Source organism: Neltuma alba, unplaced genomic scaffold (assembly GCF_004799145.2).
Source record: "Neltuma alba isolate B1F8T4 unplaced genomic scaffold, ASM479914v2 tig00010165_pilon, whole genome shotgun sequence".
Taxonomy (NCBI): domain Eukaryota; kingdom Viridiplantae; phylum Streptophyta; class Magnoliopsida; order Fabales; family Fabaceae; genus Neltuma; species Neltuma alba.
This window is the reverse complement of record NW_021635110.1, coordinates 64,869-82,836: the sequence shown is the minus strand read 5'-3', so window position 1 is coordinate 82,836 and position 17,968 is coordinate 64,869. Positions and strand designations below refer to the sequence as shown.

Genomic DNA, 17,968 nt, shown 5'->3' with positions numbered 1-17,968 from the left:
GAAAGTTTACCCTTAACAATAAGGCGCCAAAAACAAAGTCTGAGCCCCCGGTGTTGCCCTAGAAATGAAGATATCCAACAAGTCTCTGGATAAGTCTTTCTTCATATTAGGTCCGTGGCCAGCAAAAGTGTGGGGGCTGATAATCTTGAACTTGTCATCAAGGGCACCAGGGGCTATGAAGTTCTTGAAAAGATATCTAAATCAACGAACGAAGATATCAATAGAATAAATGTTCAAGTACTTAAGTATTTAGTTAAGGTTTTAACAAATACCTGATATAAAAGTTACAGGCATTTGTGCTGGCCATTCCATGCGTCAAAATCTCTTTCAATACTTCATTTGTGACATAATCTGACGAGGGTCGACCGTATACCTCTGGCTCAAACTCTAGGGGAATCATGAAATCCTCGCCATGTTCTAATCTGGCCCCAATTGCATATTCCTCAAGACATATTCGGAATCTTGATGATACCACTTGAACGGGCTCAGAGGGCTACTTCTGTGGTGATGATAATGAGTGATCACCTAATAGGCTCTTCTTCCCCTTAGACTGACAAACAAACTGTTAGTAATTAAAATAGAGTTTATTTTAAATCAGCTGAATTTGTAGACCTATACATATATACCTTTGAAGGATGTCCTAATGTAAGAAGAGCCAGGCCAAGCGACAAAGCTACCCACTGTTTGAGCCACTGTCTCTACATCTGGGGTGGGTATCGGGAGGGCATAATTCACATCAATAGCAGTGTTCAACTGCACCCTCACATGATCAGCAGGGAGAGGCACATTATGAATTATACTCTCCCCCAGTAAATTGAACATGTGGCCCGTTGCAACAGTGTGATGTTTAGGGCTATCCGCCATACACTAAACGTCCGCTTCACCCTGATTTAACATGAGAGACAAGTTAGCTAGATATATAAATTATTGAATGTAATTATATAAACACAAGTATTATACCTCAGGTAGCAAGGGGAATGTGCAGCTGTCTTTGCCACTTGGGCTGAGATTCGGAGCCGGCTGTAGTGCTTGATTCTTGATCAACTACTCGGTTAGGAGCGCTTGCGCTTTAACTTGATCCTTTAACCAGCGTGTTTCTTCCTTCAGCTCCATGAACTCAACAGAGGAAGGCGTGCACGATGAAGAGGGCTTTTGTCGGTACCTGAAGTAATCTCTCTTAGTGACTCCATAACCGATGCCCTTAAGAAGACCAGGATGGTCAGGAGTCCCCAATGCCCTCCTCAATATATCCTGGTCATCTGCAGAATATGCCCCCTGCGAAACTTCCTAGGACAAACTCTCCTGTGCAACAAACATTGATATAGTTATTCATACTTAAAGATATTTAACAATAACGTGAAGATTATTTAATTTAGAATAATACTCACCATCCTGTCCACGACCTCCTTAACGCGAGGATTATCAATTTGGCCATCTTTATTTTGCCTGGCCAGTGCCCACAGCATCTGACGTGATACAGTGACATCTGATCCCTCCTTCTGAGTCACCTCTTACTCGAGGCCCGCATAACCCAAGCGCCCCTTTCGGTAGGGATACTCATTCTTCTTTACCCTTTCCTTATTTTGGGAACTTAATTCCTGCAAAAACAAAGTAGATTCACAATTAAACAATATATAGATTAAACAAAATGGACTATTTAATATAAAAAAGAGTGAGGATTATTACTTGAAATTGCCTATCACGACATGACGTCACAAAAGCAGCCCAATCCTCTGGTTTGACCAAGTCCCGTATCAAGCTAGGAACCTGGGACTCGTCGGCTGTGGAAGGATCCTTCAAGTACTTGTGTGTCACAAAATATCGGAAAGAGCGCAGTGCCCTCCCAGCCTTCCCCTCCACAAACCTCTTCTTGCTCTCATCTATATCAAATGCAGACTGCAAAACATATAAAACAACACATTAGTGTCACGCAGCTTGTAAGAAAACAAAATTTGAGTTGTTATAATATATTACCGATACATCTGTCCAAATAGTGTCTCGCACTGAACGATCAACCCTCCTCCAGTGCTACGCTGTAATGGGCACGGTGCTTCGTGCCACTGCCCCAATATAGCTGATAAATTTATTTGATCGTACAGCTTGTCCTTTCTTATTCCACTGTACGGCAAATTTCTTTCCTTCTGTTCGAGCTTTCACGACCTCTTGCATGACACAAAGGCCCCTCTATATGCGTGCTGCTTCCTCTTGCAACTGTCTCTCTTGCTTAGAGGCATCTCTCGGCTGAGATGGGTTATCAGTGCTAGATCCGCTATCGTCTGCCATCTGCAATGAAATTGAAGTAAACAAAATGAATCATAATCCATTAAATGAAAATAAAGTCATTAATGACGAAATTGACTTGAACAAAATTAAAACAAATAAAAGAATCAAAGAAAATAATGAGAGAATTTACATGCATGTTTAAGAAGATCTTTTTCTTTTTCTACTCTTATGTTTTTGCATGTTCTTCTTGGTTTGAATTGTTTTGATCTTCTTACGAAACACTTTCCCCCTCTTTGAAATCCATATTCCGTCGTTGTGATCATGCCTGACATACATGGATTGATCTTCATTTAAATGAGAATCAAGTGAGGCCCCTTGAAATGGATCATCTTCAATTGCATTGTCTTCATACCCCGTCTCTTCAATATCTATTTTATTAGTCAACAAAACAATAGACCATCCTTTGGCAGCCGGGTCAGGGACATAAAACACTTGCGTAGCCTGAGAAGCCAAAATGAATGGCTCTTCCTTGTATCCTTCTTTATTCAAATTCAATTGTATGAACACTAAGTCATCAATCCTCAATGCATTATTATTATCCACCCATTTGCAACCAAATACCGGAACTCTGAATTCAATGTAATCCAACTCCCAAATATCCTCAATCACTCCAAAGTATGACATACGTGCATAGATAGGGTTTTTATCTTTGGCACTCGATATATGCATGGTACTAGCTACAAGAGTTACGCCACTATTTTGCTGTTTACTCTGATCATCTTGCTGTTTAGTATAGAAAGTGAATCCATTCATAAGGTAGCTTGTGAAAGAAATCACATGTTTGCTCGGTCCATCTGCCAACAACTTTAATTTCTTCGAAACAGAATTAGGATCATTATTATACTTGCCATGTACCTGCTCTCTCAACCATGCTGTAAATTGTTTATTGTGTGTTTTGGTGTACCAACTTTCAAGTTTATTGGGATTATCCCTCTTTAGCTCATCAATATGCTCATGCACATAGTCCTCAATCTCTTCGGAGTTGTGCAATACATATAGATGTGCCTGCTCCCACTGTTGGTTTGAAATAGTTACGACTTTCTTTCCCATAATCCCTTCTCCATCTGTCCTTCCCTCATGACGAGACATTGGAACCCCAATATGACTTGCATTTTTTAAGTAATGGGTACAGAATTCAGTAGCCTCTTCACAAATATATCGTTCTACAATACAACCCTCTGGCCGACTTCGATTTTTCACATACCCTTTCAATATTTTCATGTAATGCTCAACTGGGTACATCCATCTTAAATACACTGGGCCATACAGTTGGACCTCTCTAACTAAGTGGATGGTTAAATGGACCATGATGTCAGAAAAGGCCGGAGGAAAATACATTTCAAGTTCACATAACGTAACTATGATTCGAGTCTGCAATCTTGGCAATTTACTAGGATTAATCACTTTGCTGCAAAGAGACTTAAAGAAGAAACATAACTTTGTGATCGTAACTCGTACCTTATCAAGTAAAATAGCCCGTATTGCCACTGGAATAAAGTTTTCCATTAAGACATAACAGTCATGAGATTTTAAACCTTTTAACTTCATATCCTTCATTGACACAAGGTTACTAATGTTAGAAGAGTAACCTTCCGGGACTTTTACTGAAGCAAGAAACTCACAAAAACTACTTTTCTCTTTTCTAGAAAGGGTGTGAGCTGCCGGACGAAGAAATATACGAGTTCCCTTATCCTCTAGTGCCAATTCCTCCCTTATCCCCATTTCAACCATGTCTAGCCTGGTATTTATGCCATCTTTAGTCTTCCCGGGAATATGGAGTAATGTGCCAAACAGACTTTCACATACATTTTTCTCAATATGCATAGCATCAAGAAAATGTCTCACATTCAGGGTTATCCAATACGGCAGTATAAAGAAAATAGACCTCTTCTTCCACCCACTTGTCCCAACATGCTTCGCGAAAGGTTTTCCAAATTCACAATCTATATCTTTCACTTTTTGAAATACATCCTCCCCAATCAATGGTGTTGGTGCCTTGCCTTCTTCTGAATTCCCATTAAAATATTTTTTGAATCGCCGGTAAGGATGATCACGATGCAACCATCTACGATGTCCCATATATGAATTTTTCATTCCATGCTTCAACCTTATGGAATCTGTGCTCTCTTCACAAATGGGACAACCAAGTTGTTCTTTAATGCTATACCCTGAGAGATTACCATACGCAGGAAAGTCGTTAATTGTGCCAAATAACATAGTTCTCAACTTGAATTTTTCTTCCTTATATGCATCATATACATCAACTCCATTCTCCCACAATACTTTTAAGTCCTCAATTAATGGAGCTAGATATATATCTATGTCATTTCCCGGTTGCTTTGACCCAGAGATTATCATAGACATCATTGAATACTTGCGTTTCATGCATAGCCATGGAGGAAGGTTATATATAAACAAAATCACTAGCCATGTGCTATGGGTGCTGCTTTGCATCCGATAAGGGTTCATCCTGTCGGTGGCTAATGCAAGGCATAGATTTCTATCTTCTTTCCCGAATTCAGTATACTCAATATCAAACTTCTTCCATTCTGGAGAATCAGCAGGATGGCGAAGCATGCCATCTTTAACCCTTTCATCTGCATGCCACCTTAAATTTCTCGCATCTTCTACATTACTATACAAGCGTCTGAATCTTGGCACTATGGGAAAATACCATAATGCCTTCTTCGGGCTCTTCCCATTCTCTTGGTAGTGTGATGCATTACACTTAGGACACTCAGTTAGTGACTTATACTCCTTCCTAAACAAAATGCAATCATTGGGGCAAGCATGTATCTTCTCATAGCTAAGGCCGACAAAGCGCAACACTTGCTTTGCATCATACGTTTTACTTGGAAGCTCATTTTCTTTCGGTAGCATTTGTTTAACAAGCAACAGCAGTTCTGTGAAGCTTGTGTCGCTCCACCCATTTCTTGCTTTCAAATTATACAATTTCAACACTGCAGACAATTTTGTGAAATCAGTACAACCTTCATATAGAGGTGTCTCAGCATCACACTTCAATCTATCAAACATTTCAGGACAATCGTCAAGTTCCCGTTCAATCGCATCTGTCATCTCCTCAAGACAATCAGCTTCACATGTACTCATGTCAAGATTAGATGATCTACAGCTTTCACTATGCCCTCGACTACTATTACTCACATCTCTTGTCTCTCCGTGCTTTGTCCAACACTTGTAACTTTGATCAATTCCATTGATAATTAAGTGGCTCTCACAATCGGATGGCGAAACCCACTTCAAAAGGCAACACTTAAGACAGGGGCAAATAATCCTGTTGCAATCATCGGCGTGCTCAATCGCAAACCTAATAAAATCTTCTACCCCATCCCAATATTCTTTTGATAGATGATTGGCGGACATCCATTCCTTGCCCATGGTCCCCGACTAAGATGAATCATTTAGAAGAAAATGTGATCAGTGACTCAAAGATATTATGAGAATTAAACAAAAATAGAAAGTCAACACATCAGCCACTATTGATCACATTTATCCCTCTTTAATTCTAGTTTGAAAAATATTCTACTACTACTAATGTGCTATTCCATTTGAAAAAAATTCGGCAGCATAACGGCTTATGACTTAGGATTCCCCAGGTTTTATGGCAGAAAACCAAACCAGCACATGGTCAATTTCAATTACAAAAACAAAAATTGAAACATTAGCATTGCATTCCCCAGACTTTATGGCGAAAACAAAAAACTAAAACACCCTAAACCCAAACTGATCAAAATGCGAAACACCCATTTAGAATCAAGAACAGAAAAAAAACCCATTCGGCCAAATACAAAACCCATTTTCCGTGTGTGCATGGTGAACGGTCCTAGCGTTATCCTATCATTCCCTTTCCACTACAATCATTTCTCAAAGGAAGAACTAAAGGAAATAAGGGGAGCGAGTGAAGGATTACCAACCTGAAGCCGAAATGACAATCTGGAGAATGCACGACAACGACGAAGCAGGAGGATGCCGCAACGATAATGGACGACATCGAGAGGGACGATGATGGAGGACGAGCAAGGACGAGCAAAAAAAGCAAAAGGGAACGGCAGAAAAAGAGGTGGGTATGGCGGCTTGGAGAGTCCGAAGCGGAAGGGGGCGCTAGAAATTTTGAACTGAAGAGACTGAACAGCGAAAGGGACAGGTTTTTAAACACAATACTTGACGGTTTCTATTAATAACCGTCAAGTATTCTCAAAGAATAGTTGACGGTTTTAAAGCAAAACCGTCAAGTATTATTAAACTTGACGGTTTCTCATTAAACCGTCAATTTTACCTGAAATATACTTGACGGTTGTAAAATAACCGTCAAGTATTTTGTGGAATACTTGACGGTTTCAAAGAAACGGTCAATTATTGTTCTACTAAAATTGACGGTTTCATTAGAAACCATCAAGTTTTCTGGCGGGGGATTATATTTGACGGTTTTTGTGATAACCGTCAAATATTTAGCGTCAAGTATTCCCCAATTTGTAGTAGTGGTAGAACCTCAAACTAACCTTGTATTCAAGGTTGAGTATCAAAGTAGAAAGCTTCTCCTTAATTGATCTTTAAGAAAATAAATGGCAAGAGTTCCCCCTATGTTGGCTGAAATGTGAGAATGTGAGGGAGGGAGATGGTTATTTATAAGCCAAGACTTAATTGTTTACCATCCAAGTTCACACTAATTACAATGCTTAGGTGTCAACTTGTCAAAGCTTCTTACTTAATTTCCATCCTTAAAATAAATCGAAACTAAATTGATTTTCTAAAGTCAAAGTCCTCTCCTTTCTTGGCTTGATAAGTGGCATAATAATCCTCTATATTCATAGCTTGACAAGTGGCACAATGCAGGCAAAGTAAAAGTCAAGAAAACACTTTATGCTTTAACAGAATACTTTACACTGAAAATAATTTTTATTTCATAATTACCGTATCCTCACCACTGTAATTATTTTTTGTCAAATCCATAATACATTCTTATTATTTTTTTCTTCCCAAAATGCCCTCCTTTGTTACCACCATAATTTTCTATTAATAGTAAAGAAGAAAACTATTTAAATTATCATAGTAGCTTCTTTACTCAGGAAGACATTTCTAGAATTTCTGAACATTTAAGGGGCTTCTTTCTGCTTCATAATCCCTTATAATTCCTAAGGACACCTTGTGAATTTTCTCAGGATTTAATTATCCTTGAAAGTATTTATTTGAAATTTTCCAAATAAATATCCTAATTAGCTTAATTAGCCCTTAAATTCCTTTATAATTTTTCTAGGGATATTCTGGGCATAAAACTACTTGTACAATGTCATGTAATTCCCAAGGCACGTTATCCCTATTTTTATGTACATTTTTTAGGCCTCCTCATGGCTAGAATAATTGCATCTAAATAATTACCTCAAACTGAATCATTATACTGAAAATTCCATTAAAGCTACTGTAGGGGTATTTTCATCATTTATGAACCTTGAATGAGCCTTCATACCTCATTTCCCATTTTCTAAAATTTTCTACATATTTTTTATAATTACCCCTATTGGCTCGTGACTTTCTAAAAATTACAATTTAGTCCCTGTTTGGGCTAAATCTCATAAATCTCATCTTTGAGGCATGTAACTCAACCTTAGGTCTTTAACTAACCTCTTTATTCTTTCTGAGCCCTTGAGACTTTTCTGGAACCCCTGACTTTATTTATATTTTTACCTCTAGAAACTTTCTCACTTTATAGTTTAGTCTCTATTCCCGTTCTAACCTCCTTTCACATCTTTGGACTTCTGCTCAAAGGGGCTTGGTAGCCTATCTTTTTTAGGCTACTTTATGGACTTTTAGGCCTAAAAATTAGGTTGTGACAAATAGCATGAATTAATTTTAGAAAGATTGAAATTAAAGCTTAAAAGTTAGAGGTTAAAGTATGTTAAAGAGCAAAGTATGAATTTCTTTGATTCCATGGCTCTAATAAATGAAGGGCAATGATGTGTTAATATGATTAGGGTCATGTGATATCAAGGAAGATGAATGGAAAAGGTTAATCAAGCATCTTTGATGGTTGAAAGCAAAGAGAGCAAGAGGAAAGATTGAATGTAAAAGGCTAAAAATAGCAAACTTTACCCTACCCTTATGTGCTTGGTATTTACTTGCATGTATAGCATGTTTGTATGTTATGTGATTTTTATGAACTCATGCATTGTGAATGTAAATATGTTTAAAGTATACCATAAATCTATGTTATTTATATTTAATGCATGATAGTTTCTAAATATGTCATTATGTTATAAAAATGTGAAGTTTGCAAACATGTTATGAATGTCAAGCTATGCCTTGTATGCTTGGGTACTTATTGTTTGCTATTGAGATTCTCTCAAATCTCACCCTCCTTTAACTAACTATAATAGATTCTATGAGCAAGGAAGAAGAACTCAAGATATGGAATTGTAGAATGAAGAGAAGAGATTGAGAAATACATTGTGACATGTTATGAATTCCATTATGATGATGTATGTAACGAAGAAACCTATGATATTACATGAAGATAAATAATGATATTGGCATGTAGGAATGAGTATAATAATACATGAAAATAATCCATGGTATGTTGGGATGATAGCATACAACACAAAGAAATTTTATAGCATGTTAATGCAAATAAAAGAATAGGTTTTACCATTATGCGCCATGATCTTGAGATAGAGTAAATGTATGGTAAACAAATGAATCTACCCATGAAATTTAGTAAACAGTTATTACATATCTAAGCTTTAAAACAAGTGGTAGATCACCTATAATGTATGTGTGTTATAAAAGATATGCTTGCTCAAAGTCAAGGCAAAGAATATGAAAATACACTATTTGACCAAATCAACAGTACAACTTTACATGTAATTCTGTAGTGAATGAGCAAGGAAATAAACTAATGAATATTTTTTCCTCTATAGAATTGAAAGAGCTTTAAAGAAAACTTAAATCACCTCAATACAATTTTTCTATAATTAGTTATAAATTTTCAAATTAGACCAAAAATTTAAAATTTATTAGTAAATAGTAATCCAAGAATCATATTTTAAATTTCCAATTTATGAGCTTATTTTATGATCTGCTTAAACCATAATGCTTTTGGACGCATACCTAAGGAGATAAGTAGAAGGATGTTTCACTAACTATAGATCATACATGTTTAGGGGGTGTTTGGCAAACTTGGGAAAAATACTTTTAAAGCCCAAACCATGGTTTGCCCCATCAAGACCATGGTTTCATGAAAAAATTTCACTTCCTAAATGTTTTAGGGGCCATTTGGATATCTCAATAAGGACTTTTTAAAAGCATTTTTTCACAAATCGAGATAAATTTCTTTACATATTTACTTTGTATAACATAAAATTACTTCTAAAATTATGGTTTGACTTTTATCCAAACACCTCCTTAATCTGGTCGTGCCTTAATGATTATGGTGTCAAAAGTAAGCCAACGGTAAATATGCAGGAAAACCGTTCAGCAAAAATCAAATGCTTCATGCCTTCACCTTTCTCCTTACTCATTTGACACTTCATTATTTAAGGTAAAATAATATTTTTCTGTTGGCAAAAAAAATTATTCATTTTTCTAAAAACATATTTTATAAATATATACACATATTAACAATTAATTAATTATATTTGTTATATATTATTTATTATGTTGGAAAAAAATTATTAACAAATTTATTACTTCAAATAAAAGTATAAATTAAAATATATCTTTCATATAATTATTATATTAACTTATGTCTTTTTAAGTAATTTGTATCTAAAAAACTACTTCTGATAACAACTATTCAAATACTCTCATTTTATTAAAATTACTTTTTTTTTCACAAAATCTATTCTTTCAAAATCTATTCAAATACTCTCATTTTATTAAATTTATCTAAACACCCCCTGATTTATATAGATTTGATCTCCAATATGCTCGCAGGCAGAATTAATGGAGTAGTTACTCAACAACAATATTGATAGTTTAGCGTTTTTTTTTTTTTTTTGTGACATGATAGTTTAGTGTTTTTAGAAACTATACATGTAAGGAAATGCTTGCGGCAAATAAAATACTAATGTGTAAATGGTTTAGCAAAGAAGGGACTTAAACATTTGCAGCTTTATGACATGCTTGGTGGTGTAGAAAAAAAGACTGTTTAGAATTTAATTCCTCTACCATTTAATTTCTGTATATTTTAAGGATTACTCATTCTTCTATATGGGAAGGAAAAAATACAAGTTATGACTAATCAAACCACCTGAATTAAAATTTTAGTTAAAAATAATAATGTATAAGAATTTTTTTTCCCTCCAAATATACTTTTACTTATGGATGAGCGTTGGAGCAACAATAAGGTTGTTGCCATGTGATTTGGAGGTCATAGGTTCAAATTTTGAAAATAGCCTCTCTACTTTGGGCCGCCTTTATTTAACCCTTATTTATGGAGGGTGAGAGAGGATGTGGGGGAAAAAAAAAGTTGACAAAAAATACGTAGTAATTTATTGAATGACAGAGGATGTGATAATTAATGTAAGTGCACATTATGCATAGTATGAGTATAAAACAAAACTCAATGGGGTCAACTGTAATAAAGATATCATAAATTAAAACTATTCTACATTTGATCATTTCATAACCCCTAAAGGCTACAGAACACATTCCATGGCAAATGGATCTATAGTGTAATCTTCTAACCTCCTAAAGTAGGTTTAATCTGAAAAATAGAAAGCAAAAATGTACAAATAAATCCTTCACTTCAACTGCTGCAAATAAGCACTTTGTACTTGAAGAGTATGAAAATCAAATTGTGAGATTTTCTTGAATGAGAGTAAAACTGCCATTGATGTTTCCACCAAGATCAGGAAATGTCTCGCAGCTAGGAAGAGGCTTCACCTTCCCCATTGAATCAACTTCAAGTGGGTATTTCAATAAATGCCCCTTCATATCTGTTACCTCTTCAGCTGTGTAATCTCGCCAGTTTTGCTCGCCCAAGCGCCTGACCCGTCTCACGCATTCAACACTCTCTGGTTCCTTCATGCATTCCTCAATGCCTCCAATATGTTCAACCCATAGTGACATTCTATATCCATACACCTGAATGAATCCATTTAATTCTCCAAGTTAGTGACAACACCAATTGGGAGAGCTAACCCCAGTTGGGCCAGATAATGCTTGAATTTGCCCCAGTTAGATAGCCAATAAAAAAAAAAAAGCAACAACACCCAATTGCATAGAACGATTAAAACCAAACAACTTTTCAGTTTATGAATCTTGCCTGTCCATGAGGTCTAGAGCGCTTGCTTGCCCAAGAATGATGAGGCTGATATGCCCCCATTGCTATCTCTGTGTCTCTGGTTCCTTCCATGGATCGTTGGTTGATGTTTGCAGATCCCATTATGACATATTCATCATCCACTATCATTCCTTTTGAATGAACGTAAATCATGAATCGCCGGTTTTTTTGGGTTAGTGCCTACATCACCAAATTTTACAAACATGAACTTGACAGCGATGAAACATCATACTTGTGATAGATTGAGTAGTTGAAAGCTCAAAGTTCATTTCATATGATCAGGAATATACCTGCGGTTGAGGAGTGTTTGATCCAGCAGGATTTCTAGCAATTACAATGTTTTGGTTTTCTGGGGCCTCACGATTGCCGAGGCAAAAGAAATTTAAGTAATCCTGTGGTTCATACTCATTGTCAAGTCCAGCCTCCTGCAAGGCCTTGTAAACTGTCTCGTACATCATTTGCATTGTTTTATACTGCAGAAAGCAACAAGTGTTACTGGAATAAAAGCAGGAATCAAACTCACTGATGTTAATGAGTTGTGTTAAGAGAAGTCTACCTGCCAAAAGAGAATCCTCTGAGTAGCTGTACTTGTTGGCACACCTTCAGGCCACATAGGAATGACAATGTAAGCGGCGAATCTCTCGTGTTGTTTGATTTTGGCTGCTATTTTAAGAGCAATTTCCATGGGAATTAAATTGTTTGCACCTGTATCAAAAGAGGGAGGAAATGATCATAATATGTTGGATGCTTAGGGCAAAACAACCACTGCTATACACTAATTATTCCCCCTGATTTAACTTTTCTTTTCAGTTTCTAAGCAGAGTCTGCTTACTACCCCTAGCTTGGTTACATAAATGGCAGTTAACTAAAGGTGTTAAAGTATACACCTAGAGACCTTCAACATTATCATGTTGAGACTGGAAACAAACTTCATATAGCATTTTCTCTGGTATAGGATATGGTTTTTTTTTTTTTTTTTGAAAAAAGGGGAGTTAATATTTGCTTTACGATGTTCAGCAGGACTCCTTTTAAATAATTTTTCGGTTCTCTCCAGCTTGGGATTAAAAGAATACTTTTAAACTTTGTCTCAAAGATAACTCAATATTCACCTATGTCTTTGTGAGAATCCCAATTATATGATGAGCCTAGAAAGTATTGGTTCTCGATATAGATGAACTTTTGGGCAGATCTGATAGCTTTGACATATGCAGAATGTATGCTCATGTCTATCAGTACATTCTTTCCACAAGCCAAGTTCTGTTGCAAGGTAGACAAAATTAGTTTCTATTTATAGGCAGATAATAAATCTTAGTTTTCAAGACACAAGGAAGTAGCTGGATGAAAGTTTCCACCTTTTTTATAGCATCTGTAGGATCCTTGGGAAATCCTTTGACGGAATTGGAATCAATAGAACGAAAGACCTTCAGTCGGAAGAATATTATCAAAAAATCAGGGGGAAAAAATAGATATAGAGTGAGCAAGTTTCTTATGGGGAGCAAGAATTCTTTTTCAATCAATCATACCTGGACATGCCAAGCTTCTGGATTATTATCATTCGAGCATGAAACATCAGCAATACCAAGGATATCAGAGATTCTATCAATTTTAAGTAATGAATCATCATGTGAGCCTTTTATCTTTTTAAGTCCATGCAATTTTGATGCCTTTAACCAACGCTCCTCAAAATTGGTGAGGATGTCATAAGCAGCTGGACCATCAATTAGCGAGTGCAAATCATGCCACGGCTGTCTTGGACAACCATCAACAGGCCCCTGTTGTTTCGTTTGCAAATGAAACATTACATCATAGATGACAGCTTGGCATGATTATAGAGAAAATTAAAGTGGCTGTGCTCCATATATCATTCAAACGATGATCAATTGTTGTAACCACGTTCACTGATAAGAATATAATTCAGTTGTATCTGATCAAAAGAATCAATAGATGGTTTACCACAAAGTTAGGGTTATGATAGTCATCTTTGTGTGTTGTCTGCAACGTGCTGAAGAGAGGATGTTGTGGTGTATCATATCGGCCATCACATAAATCAAGACCTCCAATAAAAGATATAATCTTTCTTTTATGGTGGCCTGCATCAGCATCCACAATGACTGTTTTCTGATGATGAGTATAGATGGTCCCAGCTTCCTAACAAGCATCAATAAAAAATTACTACACTATCTATGTTTAACTACTACATACTAAAAAAGATCACACTCGGAGAAAATTTTACATTTGGTGGAATAAAGTAATAAAAATAAAAATCAGCTGAAAGTATGTTACTTTGACAATTTTAGTTAAAAAAAAAAAAAAAAAAAACAGAACATGTATCCGGAATAATTTAAGAAACATATATGGCATTTTGCAGTTAACCTGTTGTTTGACCCAACTATGTCCTTTTCCACCTGAACGTGGGCAGAGCAGAACTTGAACTGAAGAGCCCTTGAAAAAATTGAGAGTGTCCTCATCATGGGTGTTCATAAGTCCAGTCTACAAATCATAATAATTCAAAGATAGGCAAGGAAAAAGTTGATCAATATATAATCTGAACCACGAAGTAAGCAAAATTGAAGAGTCGCCATAAATTTGAAGCAAATACAGCACCTAAAGAAAAGCCAAATATCAACCTAATCTCAATCAGACCAAACTTGGAAGAGTATGATGAAATAAAACAACCGTGGTCTGGTGAATGATTGAAAATCAAATACATGCTCATAGTCACTGATCCGTGTTGCTTACAAGACAATCTTGTTTGAAAATATCAGTACGAATTCAGCTATATTTTTTCCCAATCGGGAGAAATCTGATTACAGAAATTCCATCATGTGATATACAAAAATGGTATGACATGACATAGTTTATATCCACCTATCAAATCAAATAAATAAATTGAAACATAGTTTAAAGTTCTTTACCGTTTTATATCCACCTATCATGCTTCTGGAAGTAGGATCGTCCCACACAAGTAGTAACACTCTCACACCTTCTTGTGATTTGATTTTGAGAAGATCACCTAAAGTGCAAGGTTTAGCATCACTAGCATCTCGAACCAGTCTAACATTGTAGTACACAGACCACCCCACAATGTATACTAATCGTCGGGCCTGACTTATTGCCTCAAAGATGTCGTGCCAGCAATTGCCATGCTCATAACTCACACCACCTTCCATCTTCAAATTAGGAAGAAGGGAGCCTCCATGAACATGAGCGTCCTGATAAAGTCTAACTCGACCACCCTTCCTAAGGGGAAAGTATGTACCTGCATTAGAATATATTAAGTCACATGGACTAATTGGAAGATGAATTGAAGGTATATAGCACTGAGGCAAGTCATATCAATACCTGGAACCCCTTCATAACTAGGACCTGCCCCCATTCCATGACCATAAACAGCAACCTTATCAAAAGGAATGTATTGAATGGATAAACTCAAGACTGCTCCATCTTTGCAAGGTTTCCCACTAAAATTAAGGATTGGAAAGGACCCTTTAACTTTTGTGCCGTTGTATAACTGTTCCACTGGAATTCCAACCACACCCATGATTTGGGAGCCCACAATGTCGGTGTCTTTTACCACGAAAAGTACTTCTGCAGCATGATGAGCTACGGGAACATTGAAATGCTGCATCCAAGTAGGGTTCTCATCGTTCTTGATCACAAATGTTCTTGCAATTACAGCACCCGCCAGAGATACAGTCACGTATGGGTCACTAGTGACGATTGTATTGGACATATGCCCTTGAACTTTCTGACCAAGTTTTCCAGGTAATCTGGAAAACATATCCCCCATTTTCTGATGGAACATGTCTAAATTGGGCAGGTTTCTAGCCTCTTTCACGCATATCTCTAAGTTTCCATGTAGAAGGAAGACCCTTAGGGAGCTCGTAGTGGTTTTGAACGGAGCAACTAGGTCGCCCAGTCCATGGTTTGAACCTCCAAGGGATAGAGTTTCACCAAAATTAAAACGAGCCATGTAAGAAGTAATTAACAACAGTTCTTTCGCTGCAAAAGGTCCAAAATAGATCTGGTGACAACTTAATTGGATAAGGAAGAACGAGCAATAATCTCAATCTGAGTAATATGAAACAAGAACAAGAGGCTTCAGAAAAATGATTAAATTGGTAATATACTGAAATTACGATAGAAGAAAAAAAAACAATCGCCAATGGGATCTGTGTAATCGTCCTTGCCTCACCTGGTAATTGCAAGAAAGTGATGGGAGAATGAAATGAGCAAAGAAATTAATGGCATTTACACATTATCGAATGAGAACTGATGGAGGAAGAAGAAGGAAATCGACATCGATTAATATCACGAATGTAAAGACAGTAACACAAAGTAGACTTGGAACTTGGAAGGTTGAATGGAATGAGTCAATGAAGAAGAAGCGCTCGTCCCGCATTATTTAAACTTTCAATTTCATTGACAAAATATATTAATTAAATATTTAAAGGCAACTTGTCCAAACCTCAAAAAAAAAAAAAAAAATCTATATACTATACATTTTATAATTTATACACATGCATGGATCGAACTAGTTTATTTTCCATGCATGGATCGAACTATTTTATTTGCCTTGCGCGTAAATGTGTTGAATTAATGTTTTGATATTTTGAGTTTTGACTTTATTTAATTTGATTACATTATATTTTAAAGGTGCTGAGACAGTCATTTAATTGTTATAACTCCAAAATCAATAAATTGTTACAATCCAATATTCCAATCAGTGATAAAAAATTGTGACAAAAAATTCAGTTATGAGGACATTTGCAGGCCTTTTTTTTTTTTTTGCCATCAATTGCATGAAATAATTCAGACAACATTAGCATTAGGCGTTACGTGATTTAGTAGAATCAATATATTAATGATATATATAATAAGTTTGTACTTATTCATGAATAATTATTTCTATGATTCTTAAAATCTATAAGAACAGTCTAGAACCTATAACTTAGCGTGTGTTTTGAATGTTGTCAGGACAACAAATTGTTTTTTAAAAAATGCAAAATGTGAGTTAGGGGCTCATTTAGGGGTAAGCATTTTTTGGATTGGTATTAGAGCAAATGGTTGAAGTAAAAGCTAAAATTTGTAACTTTTAGGCCTAACCAAGGAAAAAAAAACCGGACCGGACCGGCCGGTTCAACCGGAAAACCGGTGAACCGATGGCTGGTCCGGTCTGGTTTGATGAAAAAACCGGATCCCAGTCAAACCGGTAGCATCAGTGGGTTGACCGGTTTTAATTTTTTATTATTTTTTCTATCCTTCGGCTGATGAAACGACGCGGTGTCTGGTTGAAATGAAAAAGAAAAACAAGGCAGCAATGGAGAACGCACAGCTTCAGAAGTCCATATCCTCAAATCGAAATCAGTCCATCACTATTCACTAACCATTTCCTTCAGCTTCGCCATTTTCGTTCGTCTCCCCAGACTGAAAATCCCTAGTCGAAATCAGTCCTCATTGTAGCAGCCGTTTTCTTCGCTATCGGAGGTCGCCGGTCTTCGCGTGATGTCGTCCTGGTCGAAGTAGCAGGTTATCGTTCTCGGTTCTTCGATCAGATTTGCTGGTTGCAGGTTGCAGCAGCAGCTCGTGACTCTCCATCCCATTTCTTCTTCACGGTGGTACTGGTAACCATTGAAGCAGTCTGAGGTTCCTCCTTCTCCTTCTCCGTCTAGGATGGGAGAGAAATGCTGCATTTCAAATACATCTAATGTAATCCTTTTCGCACGAAATGCATCCTGCCCACATAAAAAAAAAAAAAGGCATCCTGCAGCATTTTTGGCATAAGTTTTGTTTTCCCCTTTTCCAAATGGCGAGGTACTGTGGAGTGCGGATGATATGCTGCATTTTAAATTTTTTTTTTTGAATCAAAACATTTAACAATAGAGCATACAGATATATATATATATATATATCTGTGTACGTACAGAAATATTAATGTTTGGTGTGTATTGTTTCGTTCCAAATTTTGAAATTTGATTGACTGGGAACTTTTGAAGAGACGCTATAAAATATATAGGAATAATGATTATTGCCTCATGTTGAGTCACGGGAATAATAAAAGCCTGTTATTTTTATTATTTTTCGACTGATTATTATTTATAAATTTTGGTCTATTTTGATGTTATAAATTAAATTATATTATTTTAATATGACCGGTTCAATCCCGGTTCGACCTCTGGTCCGACCAGTGACCCTTGACCCGCTGCCTCGACCGGTTGAATCCCCGGTCCGGTTTTTTGTTCCTTGGGCCTAACTCATAAGCCACCCTGGAGAGAATAACGAAAAGAGAGAGAAAACAATGACTATGAGATGAAAGAGAATGATCTTGAGGAAAATAGGATTACTCTAAAAATACTCAATAATTATATGTTTATAAAAGTACACAAA

At 36.4% G+C, this 17,968-nt stretch overlaps 1 protein-coding gene across 2 annotated transcripts; it reads right to left on the bottom strand.

The window, feature by feature from the left end:
- Positions 1 to 10,847: 10,847 nt before the first annotated feature.
- Positions 10,848 to 15,849, bottom strand: LOC114754588 (phospholipase D beta 1). 2 transcript variants are annotated; one of them, XM_028943376.1, is made up of 12 exons: positions 15,777 to 15,849; positions 14,924 to 15,652; positions 14,497 to 14,840; positions 13,955 to 14,071; positions 13,535 to 13,729; positions 13,105 to 13,353; positions 12,934 to 13,002; positions 12,691 to 12,838; positions 12,138 to 12,286; positions 11,872 to 12,054; positions 11,564 to 11,761; positions 10,848 to 11,382 (listed from the first exon to the last, which is right to left on the bottom strand). In XM_028943376.1, the coding sequence occupies exons 2-12, from the start codon at positions 15,552 to 15,554 to the stop codon at positions 11,089 to 11,091; spliced, it is 2,577 nt and encodes an 858-aa protein (XP_028799209.1). In that variant the 5' UTR covers positions 15,555 to 15,652; positions 15,777 to 15,849; the 3' UTR covers positions 10,848 to 11,088. The 2 variants fall into 2 exon arrangements, with proteins under 2 accessions (XP_028799209.1, XP_028799208.1); XM_028943375.1 differs by lacking the exon at positions 15,777 to 15,849 and having other exon boundaries at positions 14,924 to 15,765.
- Positions 15,850 to 17,968: the final 2,119 nt, after the last annotated feature.